This window comes from Cimex lectularius, unplaced genomic scaffold (genome assembly GCF_000648675.2).
Source record: "Cimex lectularius strain Harlan isolate CLEC.00 unplaced genomic scaffold, Clec_2.1 scaffold119, whole genome shotgun sequence".
Classification (NCBI taxonomy): Eukaryota; Metazoa; Arthropoda; class Insecta; order Hemiptera; family Cimicidae; genus Cimex; species Cimex lectularius.
Genome location: NW_019392789.1, coordinates 679,658 through 696,804, shown reverse-complemented (window position 1 = coordinate 696,804; position 17,147 = coordinate 679,658). Strand labels below are relative to the sequence as shown.

Sequence of the window (17,147 nt, the reverse complement as noted above, 5' to 3'; positions counted from 1 at the left end):
TCTCGTTTTAGCATTTGGTTTTAATCAGAGGTAGGCATGTGCAAGATAACAATGAGGTCATAGGAAGGATTCTTGCCTCACCCATACCAACTAATCAAGATTTACAAATTCATCACTGCACAGACTTTCACATAAATCTCATAATTAGATGTTATTTCATTAAAAACAATTACTTGACAAAACTTACAGTTATTCTGCCGTTCCCAACATTTCCAAGTACCTATAGAGTCCGCAATGTTCAGTTAAAAGATGCTACGATTTTGAATCTTGCCCAATTTTGATCCTGCATGTCCATAATAAATTTAGAATCTTGTTCCACTTTGGTCCAACAGGTCTGTAACAAGTTTAGAACTTTGTCCTGCTTTGGTGAACTCGACCTGTAATAAGTTTAGACTCACTGGTGCAGCAAATCTGTAATAATTTTATAATCTTGTATGGCATTGGGGGTAGCTGGTCTGTAATTCTTATTCAGCTTTGGTGCAGCAAATCTGTAATGATTTTATAATTTGTCCAGCTTTGGTTAAACTGGTTAGAAACTTATCCATCTTCGGTGTTGCAAGCTGTAGTTCTTATCCGGTTTGGTGCAGCAGTCTGTTATAAGTTTAGAATCTGGTATGGCCTTGATGCAGCAGTCAAAGTTTAGAATCTTGTCCCGCTTTAGTGCAGTAGATCTGTAATAAGTTTAGAATCTTGTATGACATTGGGGGTAGCTGGTCTGTAATTCTCATTCGGCTTTGGTACAGCAAATCTGTAATGATTCTATAATTTGTCCAGCTTAGCTGGTTTGTAATAAGTTTAGCATCTTGTCCTGCTTTGGTGCAGTAGATCTGTAATAAGTTTAGAAACTTGTCCAGCTTCGGTGGTGCTGCAAGCTGTAAATCTTGTCCAGCATTGGTGCAGTAGTCTGTAATAAGTTTAGAATCTTGTTTGGCTTTGATGCAGCAGTCTGTAATAAATTCCGAATTTCTTTCTTTTTTTCTGTTGCCAAAAGCAATCTGTAAAATGAATAATTTATGTAGGTCTCAAAACGTTTTAAGTTAACCAATACCTTTAAAAAAAACATGTTGGGACACACAACCATTGGTTTAATGGTGTGAAACGTTTATGTTACCAAGTCAATCATAAATGTTGCAAGGTTGGTTTCAGAACAGAACAAATGATTGGTTTTGAATATTTTGAAGAGAAACTAATATTTATGGAATTATGGAGGCAAGATGATATAGACCACTTCGTAACAGTATTATTTCTGTTCTGGGACCCACACATCTTGACATTTATGTCAAAAAAGTCTGCGCCTTGAAAATAAATTAAAAGTAAAAGCAATCTGGACTCTAAATTAGCTTACAGAAACTAACCTTACTTAACTTCCTGTCTTATTTCATAATGGTATATACATAAAACATGTTGGTTTATGCTTGATAATAGCCATAATTAAAATGCCTATTCATTTTAACATTTTTTAATAAACTCATTTGTCATTTATTGTAATTCAATTTATGTTGAGAAATGAGCAACTTTTTTTTACCATTGTTCTTTTAAACTGAGCAATAAAAGGATAGTAAAAGTCTAAAACACAAGTGAAGAAAATTTCATTTATACTTTATTTATATAATTACTTTGTATTGAGAAACACAAACATAATAAAAGATCATTTATTACATTTAAATTGTGTTTTGATTTGTTTATAATATCAACTGATTCATCACTCTGTGTATAAAATAAAATATGAAAATTGAGTAGAATCGAATAAGCAACAAAGACATGACAATGTAATAAATTCAAACACTATATTATACGTTTTTGTGTATATGTGCAATATACACATATATACATATAATTTTATTTTCATTTTTTTACAAAAAGAAACATGGTAAAACTGTATACATATTTTTATTTAAAATTTTACTTTCTCTGTTAACAACTGTACTTGTCATCTTTGGTGACATTTACATAAAGTCTTAGAGCCAACAACTTAAAACCGTCAGAAGAATTTAAACCTGGGCACACGAATATGTTGCACGATCATTTCTTCCCAACAGTTTCGTCGTTGGTACTGTGCCATGTGAGCCTCTCTTCATAAAACTGAATAACCACTTGTGGACATCTCACATTCGCCACCTTTGCTTGAACAAGATCGGCCAAGTCGGTACCTTTCCTGTTAAAAGAAATAATAACCAATTATGCCACAAAACCTGTTGCATCCTGCATTGTAATTTTTATACATTATGAAAATATGACATCAATGACTTTCAATTATTGCTGATTCAACTCTACATATTAAAATTAGACCTTTATATTATTAAACGTCCTTAATAGTTTGCTTGTTTTTAAACACTCTCCGAAAAATTGGAAAACCTCAAAAATCTAACGTTACACAAACCGGGCAAAAACCCAAAGACCCTCTGAGCTACAGGCCAATTAGACTAATAAGTATTTTATTTTCAGCATTTAAGCATCCTACTTTGCTAAACTTTGCATGTCTGCAGGCAAACTCTGCACTAGTGCTCAGCAAACAGAAATCAATGAGAAAACAAAACTAAATTATTTACTTACCATTTCATCAAAAACATTAACTCCCCACTGGCGTCAGTAGCACCAATAATTTTATCTGGTTCCAAACCTCTGTCAAAACCACGTGGCTTGTCATCCTATTAAATTACAAAATATAAGCAACCAAAAATTTGATAGTATCGGAATTTTAAATAAATGGAAATTACATCAGACTTTCGTTTCTTTTCGGCTGGTTTCCGGTCATCCAACATTGGACTCGTCGTACTACTAACTATACTCTTCCTCTTTTTAGCTGTGTCTTCTTTCTTTAGGTCGTTGCCACTTGACATCTTTTTTTTTCTTTCCTCCTCAAACTGCTGAATCAAGTCGGGGCAGTCAAGGTTTTCCTCGGGCTCCCAGGTATTGTCACTCCTGGTGAAATCAATTCTTATAAAATGGTGAAGGACAAGGAAGTTTATAAAATTTACAAATAAATGGTGCGATTTTAAGGAAAGTGTATGTTCAGATCACATCTTAAAAAAGGATAACAAATAGATTAGCCATTAAACAACAATTAATTTCAAAATAAATTTTAAAAAATAAGTCAAGAAATTTGTAGTTGTCACCAACACACTTTTATAATTGCAAGTAAGAAGAAACAATCATTACACTACCGAGCATTTTAACTAATTAAATTTGCATATTTAAAAAAATTAACCCAAACTTGGCAATAGATGGACAAATTCAACAAATGAAGGCACAAACAAATAGAATACTGAAACTGAACTAAATGCAATAATGAGGGTAATATCCAGCTGATATTAAAAGATAATATCAAACCCGGCAAATTCCAAAACGCGTAGATGTGACAAATTGTATTGATAAAACTTTTTTTATTAATGACTTTATAAAAAAAAAATTCAATTTTATTCACATATGTATCACATACATATGTAAAGCTGAAGTCAAAATCCTATTAAAAGCCTCGATAGTTCAAAAGTATATAAATTAAAATAAAATATGTAACTACTTACAAAAAAGATTAATTCATTTTTTTAACCTTACCATTTTCATAACTTATTAAAAACAATGAAAATTATGCACAAGTGGTACAATGAAAACATTAGACTTTAAAAAGCAAACTATTTGTTGAAGCTTTTAAAACTAATTTCATCACTACATCATTCTACATGCTCTCAAGTTTGTTCAACACTGAAATTAAGTATTTTATTTCAAAAGCATTAATGTGTGATACAGGTGTATAAACTTATGTCACTTAATTCATTGACAAAAAAAAATCTATTTACTAGTGAGCATAATCGATGTATTTCTTTTTTCATTAAAGATTCATAATGAAATATGTTGGAACTTTATCAAATTTTTATAATTCATCCGATGATTCATTATATTCCCAAACCACTGATAAATAACCAAATGTTCAATTAGCCCTGCCTTGAATGACAACTAAAACAAACAAAAAATATTGTACTAAACAACAATATTCGGGCAATTCATCGTTCTTAATTGATTCAATTCAAGATTAATTGATTCATTGCAAAAAACTTCAAAATTTTGTCATTTAAATATTCAAAGAATCAGTGTATATATATGTGAAAAACCTTTGAAGGCTGTCAAATGTGAATCTTGCAAACTAAATGTTTAAAATAAAAAAACCCCTCCATTAAAAAATATAAAAAATCAACATAAAAAGCATAAAAGAAAAATATTGAAGTCTCTTCAAAAATGTAGTACAAATATTATGTACTTTAAATTTTAATTTAAAAAATAGATCTTATTATTTAATAAAAAATATTAAAACATATTATTTTTTTAACATATCTCCCCACTCGATCAACATGAAATGCCTTATTTAAAAAAAAAAACTCACCAATCAGTGATGGAAGAATAAGTAAGGAAGAACTAAAAGTAACTAAAAAACATTGAACAAAATTTAATTTGTTTGTACGTCTTTTTTTAATGAGGAAATAAATTAATCCATATAAAAAATAATATTTTACTCATTGAAATCATCTTCAATGCTTTAAATTAATCTCCTCCTTATAAGAAACAAGGTAAAAAATCTTATTCTGAAAAACTAAATTCATATTTTTGGTAAGACATTCCAATTCAAGACTGTCGGTTCAAGACCAACCTGGCACAACTGAGTTCAGCCAGTCAAACGGTTTTACGCGGATCGGCGCACTCACTCCCTTATTTTTATTTGCGCTATGATGAGGGCTTGTATTGTTGAATTTTCTTTCACTTTGGGGTTTAGTTGCATATGTATACATATAGATTTTTTTTTATTTTAACTGTATATATTTTATTAGAACACCAAAAAGGTAAACAAATTTTTTATTTAATCTTGATTTTTTGTAGAAAACTTTTTTTTCTTTATTTACATTTTTTTTAATCATTGTTTGTAACCACATTACTACTTTTTTAAATGTACATTGAAAACGTTGCGAGATGGCAGAACCACAACCAGGTCATGCTCAAGGAAAAAACCGATCACTCTCTCTCCCCATTTTACCACGTATAAACTTATTGTTTTAATACGTTATTCAAAGCCAAACTGCCACAACACCTGAATGTGAACACCTGTGAAATGGGAAGGAAAAGTTAAATTTCCTTGAAGCGGTAAACAATTGGTTATCAACAGCAGAAGCATTCCACATCCCAAAAGCTCAAAGTAAGAAAAAGTGAGAATTGTCACTTCCCTGGTCACTTTTTTTAAAAATGCCTTCGGAACAAAAGTTGTAGAGCGTAAAATTTGCAAAAACATGACGGTTCAAAATTTATGCATTCTTGGAAATCAGGAGAGCAAGAGAGTGATGTGTTTCCAAGAGCAAGTAAAAAAACGCGTTTTTAGCCCAAAAATAAAGAATAACTCAAAAACTGTTGAGAAATCGGGCCAAGTGGTGACCAATTGAAAGCTTATTAAAAATTTCCTAGAAATTGCTAAAGGGCACCGCTCAAGCACAATTTCCAGACTTCACAGCACAATTTGAATTTTCCATAAAAAGTGCAAAAATTAACATTTTCTCAAATTTTTGAATTTACTGATGAATGACGAAGTAGGAAAACATTTTTAAAAAAGCCATACCGTTCAACGTAAAATTTTCTAAAAAATAAGACTAAGGTCCGGGACTTAGAGGTTTGAGAAAATATACATTTCCAAATGCTATTTTTTTTTTCGTGCAAAAACTAGGTGGTCGGTTTTTTTGTTGATGATCAGTGTAGTTTTGATTGCCTTTTCAAAACCTGCATTATTTTTGCGCATGCCCAATATTTACAATAATTTTAGCATTTGTATTTTCGCATGATTATAGTTTCATTCGTATAAATGTTTTGTTAATATGTAATTTTAGTTTATTAGTCAGATTTGCAAAACCTTGAGCCAAACTTTAAATTTATATTTGTGTATAATGTTATTTGTCTTTGTTAATATACACTTTTTATAAAGCTAAAAAAAATTGTAAATATTATTGTTTATGTAAATATAAAAATTTGATACAGTACCTAATGTAAAATACTTATTTGTAAAATACGTATTTGTGAAGACAAATTTACTATTTGTAAAATACTTACACGTTCTTTCACTTCAGTAACATCTAACTGTTTCTTAATAATGTAATACCTACAAAGAAAAGTCCCGTTGGGGAAAAAAAAATTTCGAGAAAAACAATAAAAACTGCAAATAACTATGTAAAATAAAGTAGGTAGACACGCCAATTGGCGGAATGGTCAAAAGAGGGAACAAAGGGTCCGGCACAGGTCAAAAACGGTCGAGAACTCGAGACGCCTCCGTGTGTGTTAAAAGACGACGGTTTTGGTCTAACCTGGTACATATTTTATTTAAAAAAGTTTTAATCTAAATGTAATTGGGGTGTCGCAATCTTCTGAAATAAAGACATTATTTCTTTTGATTTGTCATGCCAACGATGACGCACGATAAATTCTTTTGGAATAAACGAGCGTTATTTATTCGAAATTCCCCGTGTCTGAAGGGTAAAAAAAAGGAATCAAACAACCTACTTCACACAGATCCGGAGAGGCGGTCACGAATGGGTCGCGCGCGAGGTCGGCCGATTGGTTCAAAAGAGGGGAGGTTGCTCGGGGCCAGGTTGGGATAAAAAGGACGCTGACCGGCAGAATGCAACCATTTAGTAAAAACCGCGGAAAATTAAAAAAAAAATAGTAACGAAAAAGATGGTTAGAAATGCAAAATTTATTTTTAGAAAAAGCAGTATAATTAATTATTACGAAAATTAATTAATTTTACTAAATTAACGAAACAAATATACGATATGCACGGTGTTGCAGAGATAGTGCTAAAAAAATTTTTTTGGTGTTAATACAGGACCCTATTTGCATCAATTTCCAATGTATAATCTTTATATGACATACCTTTAAATGATATCGTTCCTATACCTATCTTCAGGTCCCCTGTTGAGGTACGATTTTTGTTTGTTTTTCATGGAAACGTTCTTCAGCACTGTTTACTAAAGAACAGCACACCTACTCCTTAACGAATCCAAAACGTAAAAATCCATGATAGTAAGATTTAGGGGAATGAGGTGGCCATGGGTATGACTACCAATCCATATGGTATATTCTGGTTCAACCAGGCTCGAACTTGTTGGGTGCAGGTGTACAGTTCAGTAGTGAACAATGCTGAAGATTTAAGGATAAAAATCCCCAAGCATCTGATAAACTTAGAACCAATTTGTCCACATGAGCAATTGTAGGTGCCATGAGAAAAAGAACACAGATGTGTCAGATATCGTGATCAACATTGTGAAAACAATTTTCAATGTCTAATGCTTGTAAATCATTCAATAATTTATTGTGGATAAAATTATAAAACTTGAAACTGATACGTGGTAAATCTACAACAATCAGGAGGGGTTATGGATAGGATATTCTTATACCGTTTAAATGGTTATTAAATAATGAATTTTTCATGAAGTTGGACAATCTCTAGGATTAAACATAAGAACATGCCTAAGTATACATTATTTACTAAAAACCAAACTTTGTGGTATTTTTCAAATTTAAACATTTATTAAAGTTCTTAATTGAAAATTATTTTAGATGAAAATAGCAAAAAGAAAACGTAATGCTGAATCCAAATTTGTGATAACCCTTATGATATCTTGTTTTTCTCAAGTAACGTAACTTAGACTAACTCCATAGACTAACAAAAAATCATAACTCATCAGGGACAAAAATGTCACAGTCCGGGACATCCTGTAAACGTGCAAGGGTAAATAAATGTAAAAAGAAAGAATAAAAAGCTATAATCATCTATAATCATCAAACAAATTTCGGGTCAGGAAAGGAAACAAAATAAAAATATAGCATTCCTAAATATTTTCAAGACCAGAAACATACCAAAAGGGCCACATCATAGCTATCAGAGCTGTGTTCCCTCTAATTTCTCTATTTTCTTAGTGTCACAAAATTATGTGGTATGGATGACAAAAAAATAGCATTTTGCCCTTTGTTCTATGATTTAACTCAAAAAGAGGTGTTGAAAAGCAACACACACAAATAAGATAAATATGGGCCATGGAGAAGGCGTGAGCATATCTAGCGATGTAACAGTGCATAATTTCCTGCACATTAGTCTGTACATTGCAATAAATATATGAGGAGGATCTTCATTAATTTTCTATAACTGTCATTTGAACAGAGGGAAATTAGTCAGGCCAAATGGCGAACTCTGCTTCAGTTAAACCATTCAGACATAAAAAATGGAAAATTGACAGAAAAACTGAGCAATGCGAGGGGACGTTATCAGTTAAAAAAGAAAGATAGTACAGGAATAACTGCTAAATGAAATGCCTCCTGAAATTTAAAGATATAGTGGATAATTTCTTCAATGCAAAATTGGAGCGAGGCACTGATTCCTCCTGTTACCCAATACCAGGAGTACTTGTGTAAGGATCGTGAAACAGGTTGAGATAGGCTGAAAGGGAGGAAAAATCCAAAAATAAGAACATTCATCGCCAAATCACTCCCCGAGATAAAATGGTCCAAAATCTTGGGGTTTGTGAACAAGTCCAAAAGGTCTATGCAGGACACGTGAGCCGACCAAGTCCCGGACCTTTTAAGGACGGGGTACGAGTCTACCCAGGCATTTAACCCCTCGAATCTTGGTCGCCCACCCTGCTTAATATATATATAGATCGAAAGACAGAAGAGAACCTTAAGGTCCCGGTAGATATAGAAAATAGTTCAATTAACACGTTCGTTACGGACAATACACCCTTCCCCACATATGGTCGTTCCATAATGGTAACACTTCAAGAAAAACCCTGCTTTCTGAAGATTGTAGGGTGTTGGGTTGTAAACTGAGTCTGTTTCGGCCTTTAGTATCGCTTTGTCAACGTTACTGCAAAGATCATTTTTCTATTTGACTTTTTGGACATTTTTTGAAAAAATTAAACTTTTTCTCATAGGTCTTTTTTTAATCATATTGTGAAATATGTTTTCCTCGATGGCGAATCTTTTCCTTTCTCAAAAACACTTTCATTTGATGGTATAACCAAGGACAGCACATCAAAGAAATTTCTTTTGTTGTTTATCTTTTTGGCCTGTTGCTCCATCATGGTTTTTTTTGTTTGGTATATTTTTGTATTAATCATAATTTGTAAATATGTATTTTGTAAATAATTGTAAATATGATAATTGATAATATTGAGCAGATAAAAAAATATATACTGGTGATTTGCCTAATGTGACCTTTCCCATGTACGGACATTGTTCCAAAACATGTCAAAAATCTAAAAAAAAAGGTAATTTTTCTAGCCAAATTTTCATTAACGGTCATTTATCAACTCTTTTATAAATAGATATCAAAACTTGGGGGGAGAGGGAATTCAGAGTATCTTTGCAAATCAGTGAGAACGAACATATTAAAAGAAGAATAGAAAAAAGATTGCACAATGCAAATGCTTTAAATGAACAGTGATGATGGCAACAAAGAAATGTGTCTTCTAATTTCCTGATTTTGAATAGAAATAATTTTTTGATAGTAAACTGAAAGAAGCAATTCTTACACCTATACATTTCTGATATTTACCAAGTGTGAAAAATGGATAAAATAGTAATAAAACATTTTTTACATAACACGTGAAATTTGCTCAATGGCAAAAATGAATTAATAAGTATCAATAAGATATTTATGCATCTTGATTTACCATGAATTTTTAATCATACTTGCTTTCTTTAATTTTCTTATTTGCTCGAAATAAGTGTTCTCATATGATCACACAATAAAACAAATTTTAAAAAAGAAATCTGAGAAAATTCCTCAGCAATTAATAACAATAGAAACGTGTTGCAAGCATACATAATAAAAAATAATTTAATGATTTTATTTACTAACATGTATTTACCAACTTTCTTTATAAATGTTCAGTTTAATGAATAATGAACTATATTGTCTACTAATAAAAAATCAACATAAACTACGATAATAATTCAGTGCTCAAAACTTTTTTTAATTTTACCAATATAAAAACAGAAGGTAAAAAACATAATTAACATACTAATATAAAATTAAATTAAAAGGAAATAATTTGTCAAGCTGCATGCATTTAACACCAGTTCCGCACGTGCAATATTTGTCATAAATGCCATACATTCACAGAGAATTAATCATAAAAGGCTAAGCTTGTGCGTCGGTGAACATTGTGTATTATTTAACGCCTAATCACTCAGTAGTGCAAATGGCCAATTCTATTTGTCAGCGGCTTAGGACTTGAATACTGCATGTGTGGCTCTGGTTTTGGGCACACGACTAAGTTAATTGTTTGTGAAAGTAATTAAAGCGTAAACTGATTCAGTCGAATAAGGTAATAATAACACAAACACCAACTTACTCCGAGTAGCCTTTCCACATTAGCAGGTATTCAACCTTTCCGTTGCTTATCCTCTTGTTCAACACTTTCTCCACGGAAAATTCTTCTTCTTCCTCGCCTTGATTTTCTGCAGAGACATCATTATTATCAGCTATAGGTTGATCACCTTCTTTTTTTAATAAAGGGGAGAAAAATACAACGATGTAACAAACAAAAGAGAAAAAGATAAATGCATAATAGAGAGAAAGTTACAGAAAAAATAACACCAATAACATTTATTCCAATAAAAAAGAAAATGTTGGAAAATTACCTTTCATCATGTTGTCCTCAATTTTGTGTCAATACCTGAAATGAACAATTATAAACTAATATTATTAAAATGTTAAATTTTCTATTAACTATTTCAATGTTATTTAATATATTACTCAATTTTTGCAATCAGTTAATTAAAATCTTCTAAAATAATTTTCAATTGTTTCTTCAAATAGACACACGACTAGACAATATTTGTTCACAGATCACAGTAATGGAAAATATAGAGATGTCACACAAAAAATGATTGTTTGATGAATTCAGGTAAATACTTATTATTTTTAGCCATGTTACAACCACATGGAAAATGGGTGACTCAGTTTTGTTTGTAGAGGATAATTCTGGTACTTCTCAGGAAAGTAACAAAACAAACTTACATTGAATAAATGGCTGTAAGTGGTAACATAGTTTAAAAAATTGGCTAGTTTTTAGTGCTACTTTGTGAGTAAATAAGTACTGAAAACAGTAAACAATTTAAGACGACTTCTGTTGAAAAACAAGGCCAATTTTAAATCTATAACACATTTGTGAAGCGGGGAAAAAAATTCCAGATAATGAAATTTAGCTGATGAAGTTTTATTCACATAAATGTTTTTTATTCAAAGTTGCATGTCATCAATTTAAGTTTCTCTAACCAGACACATTTTTTTTTTGAGACTACATTATTACATTCTACCACACAATATTAAGGAAATAAAACCATTATAATGGGGCAAATAATGCAATTTGTGGACGAAGACATTGCAAGTGCTACATAAACGTGCAATGTCAACAAACAATATTAACATGTTTGGTAGACTATTACATAAACTAAGCTAGTATTTAAAGAAAACAAGAGTAACAATTATTTTATGGCCTAAAATAGGCCAGTTTCTAAATGCTTCGGTGTTTCAATGCCAATAAACTGTTTAACTTAGGTTAGGCCCTGATTCGGGCTTTAAATTTCAACTGAATGCTGAAACCTGTGCAGGTGACCAAAGAGCCCCACACACACACACACACACACATCGGTGTAGACAAATGTGCAAGAAGAATCGAATTTTGATAGGTCGCGATACCTGCACAATTTCACTAGAAATTAACACACATTCCGGTTTATCGGTACAGGTAAACCTCTCCGGTAGGCCACTAAGTGTATGGCCAGTCTAATAGAAATAATTAGGGTGGAGTGGGTATCAATTCATAGGTTGAAAATGATAATTTTCTCCTCAACCATCGTTTTCAACCAATGAATACTTCGTTATATTGTTTAATTGTTGAGAAGGGGCAAATGCTACAGAAACATACGCTGCCAACAAAATTAGCCCCATATAGAATTGATGAGAAAACGGTGGTAGTACATTTTGTTGCCTATGCTGTGTTAATTCTAACTAAGTACTTCAACAAAAGTAATTTATTTAGGAACTGTGTAACTGCAAACACGAATTCAAAGACTGACCCCATACTAACACAATACCAAAGCCCTTACAATATTTTAAAAAACAAACCTTAAAAAAGAGTTATTCAGATATCGTGAGTTGCGGTCGGGTGTGATGTAGGTTTCAGAAAAACATTTTCTTTATCGTGCCAATGTTTCAATCTTTTATTGAGATCATCTTCAGGGCTCAAAGTGTTTGTCTTCTGTGTAATTGTGCCATCCTTGCGTGTCATGTTGAGAGTGCCGATACGACACGCAAGGATGGCACAATTACACAGAAGACAAACACTTTGAGCCCTGAAGATGATCTCAATAAAAGATCGAAACGTTGGCACGGTAAAGAAAATGTTTTTCTGAAACTTACATCACACCCGACCGCATCTCACGATATCTGAATAACTATCGATTAACGGTCACTAATCTCTACACACTTAAAAAAGAGAATATCGAAACAATGAAATAGGGGTTGGCCCTGCATTCGAACTTGATATACGTTTTTGTTTTTTCAAAACACCGACACCTGGAAGGTTGTTATGACCTCTGCTGTTGCGAACCCTTGTAATAAAAAATAAGTAAAATAATAATAAAAAAAGATCCAAACAATGAAATAGGGCCGCTTAAGCTTTTTTATTATAATTACTTTTTTTATCTGCTTATAGCTGCATCTGTAATTTCGGAGAAGAGTTAACCATTGATGCTTGTGAGCTTTGAAATGAGGGATGAAAGTCATTCTTAGGGTTGATGACAGAATATTTCATTGTATTGTTTAATTATTACACAGACGCCAAGAACTACAAAAACATATGCTGTCAACAAAATTAGTTGTTTTTGAGCAAATCCATCTAGTGTTGAGAAAACTGTGGTAAAGGTCACTTTGTTGCCAAGGTAGGCCAATTCTAAATAAGTACGTCAATAAAAGTAATAAACAGGCAGCGTTGGTGGGCTGGATCAGAAGAGAAGCTCTCTCACATCAAGAGCACTTTCGATAGGTGGCCCTCGGAGGACAAGACTCATAGAAGACAGGTCATCTACACCTGATTATGAATAGTTAAAAAAAAAGTAAATTCTTTAGGAACTTTGATTGTAAACACAGGCTTCGGGCTATGGCAATGACTGTAAAATTAATTTTTTAAAAAAATGGGCTTGAATTCAATAACTGATCCCCAACCAATACAGTACCAAAGCCCTTACAATAATAATGTAGAGTTAAAACAACAATATGATCCAAACAATGTGAAATAGGGCTACTTAAGCTTTATTTTTTATTTATTTATTTTTATCTGCTTATCAAGAACAATTCTTTTACAGAATGCAATTTTCAGCATCAAACAGACAGTGTGATTTATATATTATTAATCCAGAGCGGTTGCCAATGTGTAGCTATCTCTATAATGCCTGTAATGTCACAATCACAAATTGAAATCCAATTTGTTCCTTGTATATAATACATACACAATTGTAGATGAAAATAAATGAAGTAACAAAATTTATTAAAAAATCTGCTTATAGTTGCATGTGTAATTTTGGTCAACTGTTAAATCATTGATGCTTGTGGGTTTTGATATGAGTGATGAAATTCGTTCTTAGAGTTGATGGCAGAATAAACAATATTTCGTTGTATTATTTGTTACAGAGATGGCCAAGAACTACATACCCTACCAACAAATTAGTCAGTTTTGTTAAATTGAGCGAATCAATCTAGAATTTATGAGAAAACTGCGGTAAAGATAATTTTGTTGCCTAACCAAGGCCAATTCTAAATAAGTACAGTGGACTCTTGATAATATGAAGCCAAAGAAACCACAAAAATAATTCAATTTATCAGGAGGTAGGAATAAAACTTGTTAAGAGTTGATATGTATTTTTGCAAGTTATTACTTAAATTGTACATATATAGAACAGTAAAAATAATGAAAAAGTGGAAATAGATCAACTGTGAAATTGGACATAGTTACGCATTATTAAAAAAATATGTAAAGTTGTTTTAGTTTCAATGTGACCTGGTGCGCTTCGTTTAAATTTTCCTATGTGACCAGTGCTCAGAACACATTGACAAAGCACTGACCGCAGAACATAACAAACTAGAGAAAATTCGAAGAAGAATTTGGTCTATGTCAGAATTTTGGCTGGAAGGAAAAAACAAGACGTGAAATTTAGAGGAATATAACAAACAAAATGTGTAAGTGGCTCTATTTCAATTAATAGCATGCTTTTTCTCCCATATTAGAAAAAATTTTTCATACCACCGAGTGTATCAAAATGGGCAGGATTTTTTCAATTTACCGAAGTGACCTGCTGAGGAGTGTGTGTTATCAAGAAATTCAAATTAACAAGAGTTGACTGTTCTTCAATCTATAAAAAACAGTTCATGCTGATTGACAGACAATGTACAGACTAAAACCCTGAATCTAAACAGCTGAAATTTTGCCAGTGTATTCCTACTATGACATGGACAGCCCCTAAGAAAGGATTTCTTGTAATTCTATCCTTAAGGGGACGATACGGACAATTTTTGACAATGTATAGACCGAAGTGAATGGAAGAATAGAAGAATTTGAGAATCGAAAAGCTCTCGTATCAAGAACACTGTTAATACGTGGCCTCAGAGGACCTCACTCATAGAAGGTTATAATAGTTCAAAGTGAATCATTTGGAACTTTGGTTGTAACTGCGGACTCGAATTCAATGATTCTGCACCAATACAGAGCCTTAGCGTACAACAAATATAAAAAACTTAGAAGAAAATGATCCAAACAATGAAATAGGTCTGGTTGTTTTATTTTAAGAAAAAATGTAGATACAGTATTGTTATTATAGTCAAGAATTGAATGCTTGTGAGCTTGGGTATGATCAAAGTCCTTTTTAGTGTTGACTGAATGATCAATGTGTCACAATATTTTTTAATTTATACATATTTAACTTATGTAATAAAAAAATACAATTATAGATAAATAAATGCTTTTGTTTAATCTGGAGGTTTTAATTATGAAAACGTAAGACCTGTGGGACAAGTTTACAACGCAATGCAACCGCATTTAGGGTTAGATCGATACATTCAAAAAATAAGTAAATAAGACTAGGTTTATAAGATTTTGTTAATAGTTACAAACCGATTAAAGGCAGATGATGTAATGGCAATGAAATCAGGGAAAAGTGAGGAAAACACGTTTATAAACACAACGGATCTGTTCGTATTTGAAACGGCTTAACGGGCAAAGGGGCCAAAAGTCCTTTTAAAACGACTTAAGAATTTATTTCGTTTTAAAGTTGAACATAATAAAAAATCGTTTGTGAGAAGAGAAATGTGAAAATAATCAGGGGCGGGTTTTAAGGAATGCAAAGTGAGATCCAGTTCCCGCGTCTCGAGAACGAATCACCGCCTTCGGTTCAATTCTATAATTAAGACGATTTACAAAACGACGAGACGTCGAAATGTCGGAAAATGTTCGATACTTACGAGACAGCCGGCTTAGATAAACCAACGGCTTGTATTTCCAGGGAAATCGGCCCAGGGCAACGAAACAGACGCCCGAACTGTCGAATGATGCGGTGCGTTTACGGGCAATGGCGTCTCGGCTCGGTTCAGGTTCAGGCTCCGGGGCCGGGGTCGCGGTTGCCGGCCGCCCGTTCACATCCGCACCCCTGGCACAGAAGATTAACGATTTAAACCAATTAAACCACAAATTAAATTTTCGCCATCCTTTTGACAAACCTTTTATATCCAAAACGGTAGATTTTTTTTTTTTATTTCACTCTATGACTCTTTTGGCGAATGGACGTACTAACGGAGAGGTGAACTCCGCCTTCTACAAACCGACAAAATTTCGCTTAAATAATACACTTTTTTATAATGAACCTACACTGCTCTTACATTATCAATATAAACAGAAAATATTAATTATATATTCAGTTATTATTTAGACATCGTGAGATACGGTCTGGTGTGACATAGGTTTAGAAAAACATTTTCTTTATCATGCCAAGGTTTTGATCTTTATTGAGTTCATCTACAGGGCCTGGGATTTATGTTTAAATTATACAAATACATATAAGATATGACTATGAATGAATTTATACAGAGTTGTAATATAGAAATTTTAGGTTTAATCAAATTATTTGCACTCACTCAGTGTTTATTTTCTCTGTAGATGTGTCACTGTTGTGTGTCTTATTGAGAGTGTTAATATGGCATCAATGTTTTTTGTTTATATATGTTGCACTCTTAACTTGATACACAACAATGAAACATCTACACAGAAAATACACATTTGGAGCAATGTATAGAGTCGAAGGTCGTGAGATCAAACCTGCACGTGGCACTAACTTTTTCATCTTAACTAAGACCTTAGATAAAACGTATAATTAATTGAAATAATCAATATGGTCAATTATGACTGCTAAACATATATGATTTAATATAATAATAATATATTTTATTAAATTAATCCAATTTAAAAAATGTTTTTATATAGAAATATACAATATAAATACAAATATAATTAATATAGCAAATTTAGTTGATACTGCCAAGCTTTTGACCAATTTTAAGGTCATCATCAGTGCCTATATTATTTTCACATTATGAAAAACATAATTGTACAATTGTTTTAACAATTAATATAACTATATAGAATTCACAAAACAACCTTAAGTATGTCTACAGATTGACATATTTAAATTTTTACAGGTGATCTCAAATTTCCTTGGAGAACGAAAAATTTTTTCATAATGGGAAAATAATATTAGACCCTGATGACCTTAAAATAAGTTGAAAGCATGGCAGTAGCAAGTAAATTTGTTTTCTTCTTCTAAGACCATAGCTCGATTCAGAGTGTTTGTAAGTGAAAAAGTGGTCCATACTTCTAATACTGAATATATATGTGTGGTGTTTAGTGACTGTTAATTAATGATTAATCAGTTTGTGAGATGCGCTCTGGTGTGATGAGGGTTTAGAAAAACATTTTATTTATCGCGCCAACATTGTGATCTTTATTGAGTTCATCTTTAGGGCCTGAAATTTATAAACATTATTTAAATTATACAAATATATGTAAGAT

General features: G+C 32.2%; 1 protein-coding gene across 2 annotated transcripts; it reads right to left on the bottom strand.

Annotated features, from left to right (window-relative positions):
• Positions 1–1,870: 1,870 nt before the first annotated feature.
• On the bottom strand, positions 1,871–15,767 carry LOC106664363 (chromobox protein homolog 1-like). 2 transcript variants are annotated; one of them, XM_014390039.2, is made up of 6 exons: positions 15,548–15,767; positions 10,672–10,706; positions 10,383–10,488; positions 2,718–2,922; positions 2,554–2,648; positions 1,871–2,155 (listed from the first exon to the last, which is right to left on the bottom strand). In XM_014390039.2, the coding sequence occupies exons 2-6, from the start codon at positions 10,679–10,681 to the stop codon at positions 2,023–2,025; spliced, it is 549 nt and encodes a 182-aa protein (XP_014245525.1). In that variant the 5' UTR covers positions 10,682–10,706; positions 15,548–15,767; the 3' UTR covers positions 1,871–2,022. The 2 variants fall into 2 exon arrangements, with proteins under 2 accessions (XP_014245525.1, XP_014245523.1); XM_014390037.2 differs by having other exon boundaries at positions 10,383–10,530; positions 15,548–15,764.
• Positions 15,768–17,147: the final 1,380 nt, after the last annotated feature.

Bases quoted from the DNA above. Each gene is read 5' to 3' on its own strand.
- LOC106664363 (XM_014390037.2), bottom strand. The intron at 2,923-10,382 runs GTAAGTTGGTGT...TGATTTCACCAG, and splicing joins ATGTGGAAAGGCTACTCGGA to GAGTGACAATACCTGGGAGC. The intron at 2,649-2,717 runs GTAATTTCCATT...GTAATTTAATAG, and splicing joins AAAAGAAACGAAAGTCTGAT to GATGACAAGCCACGTGGTTT.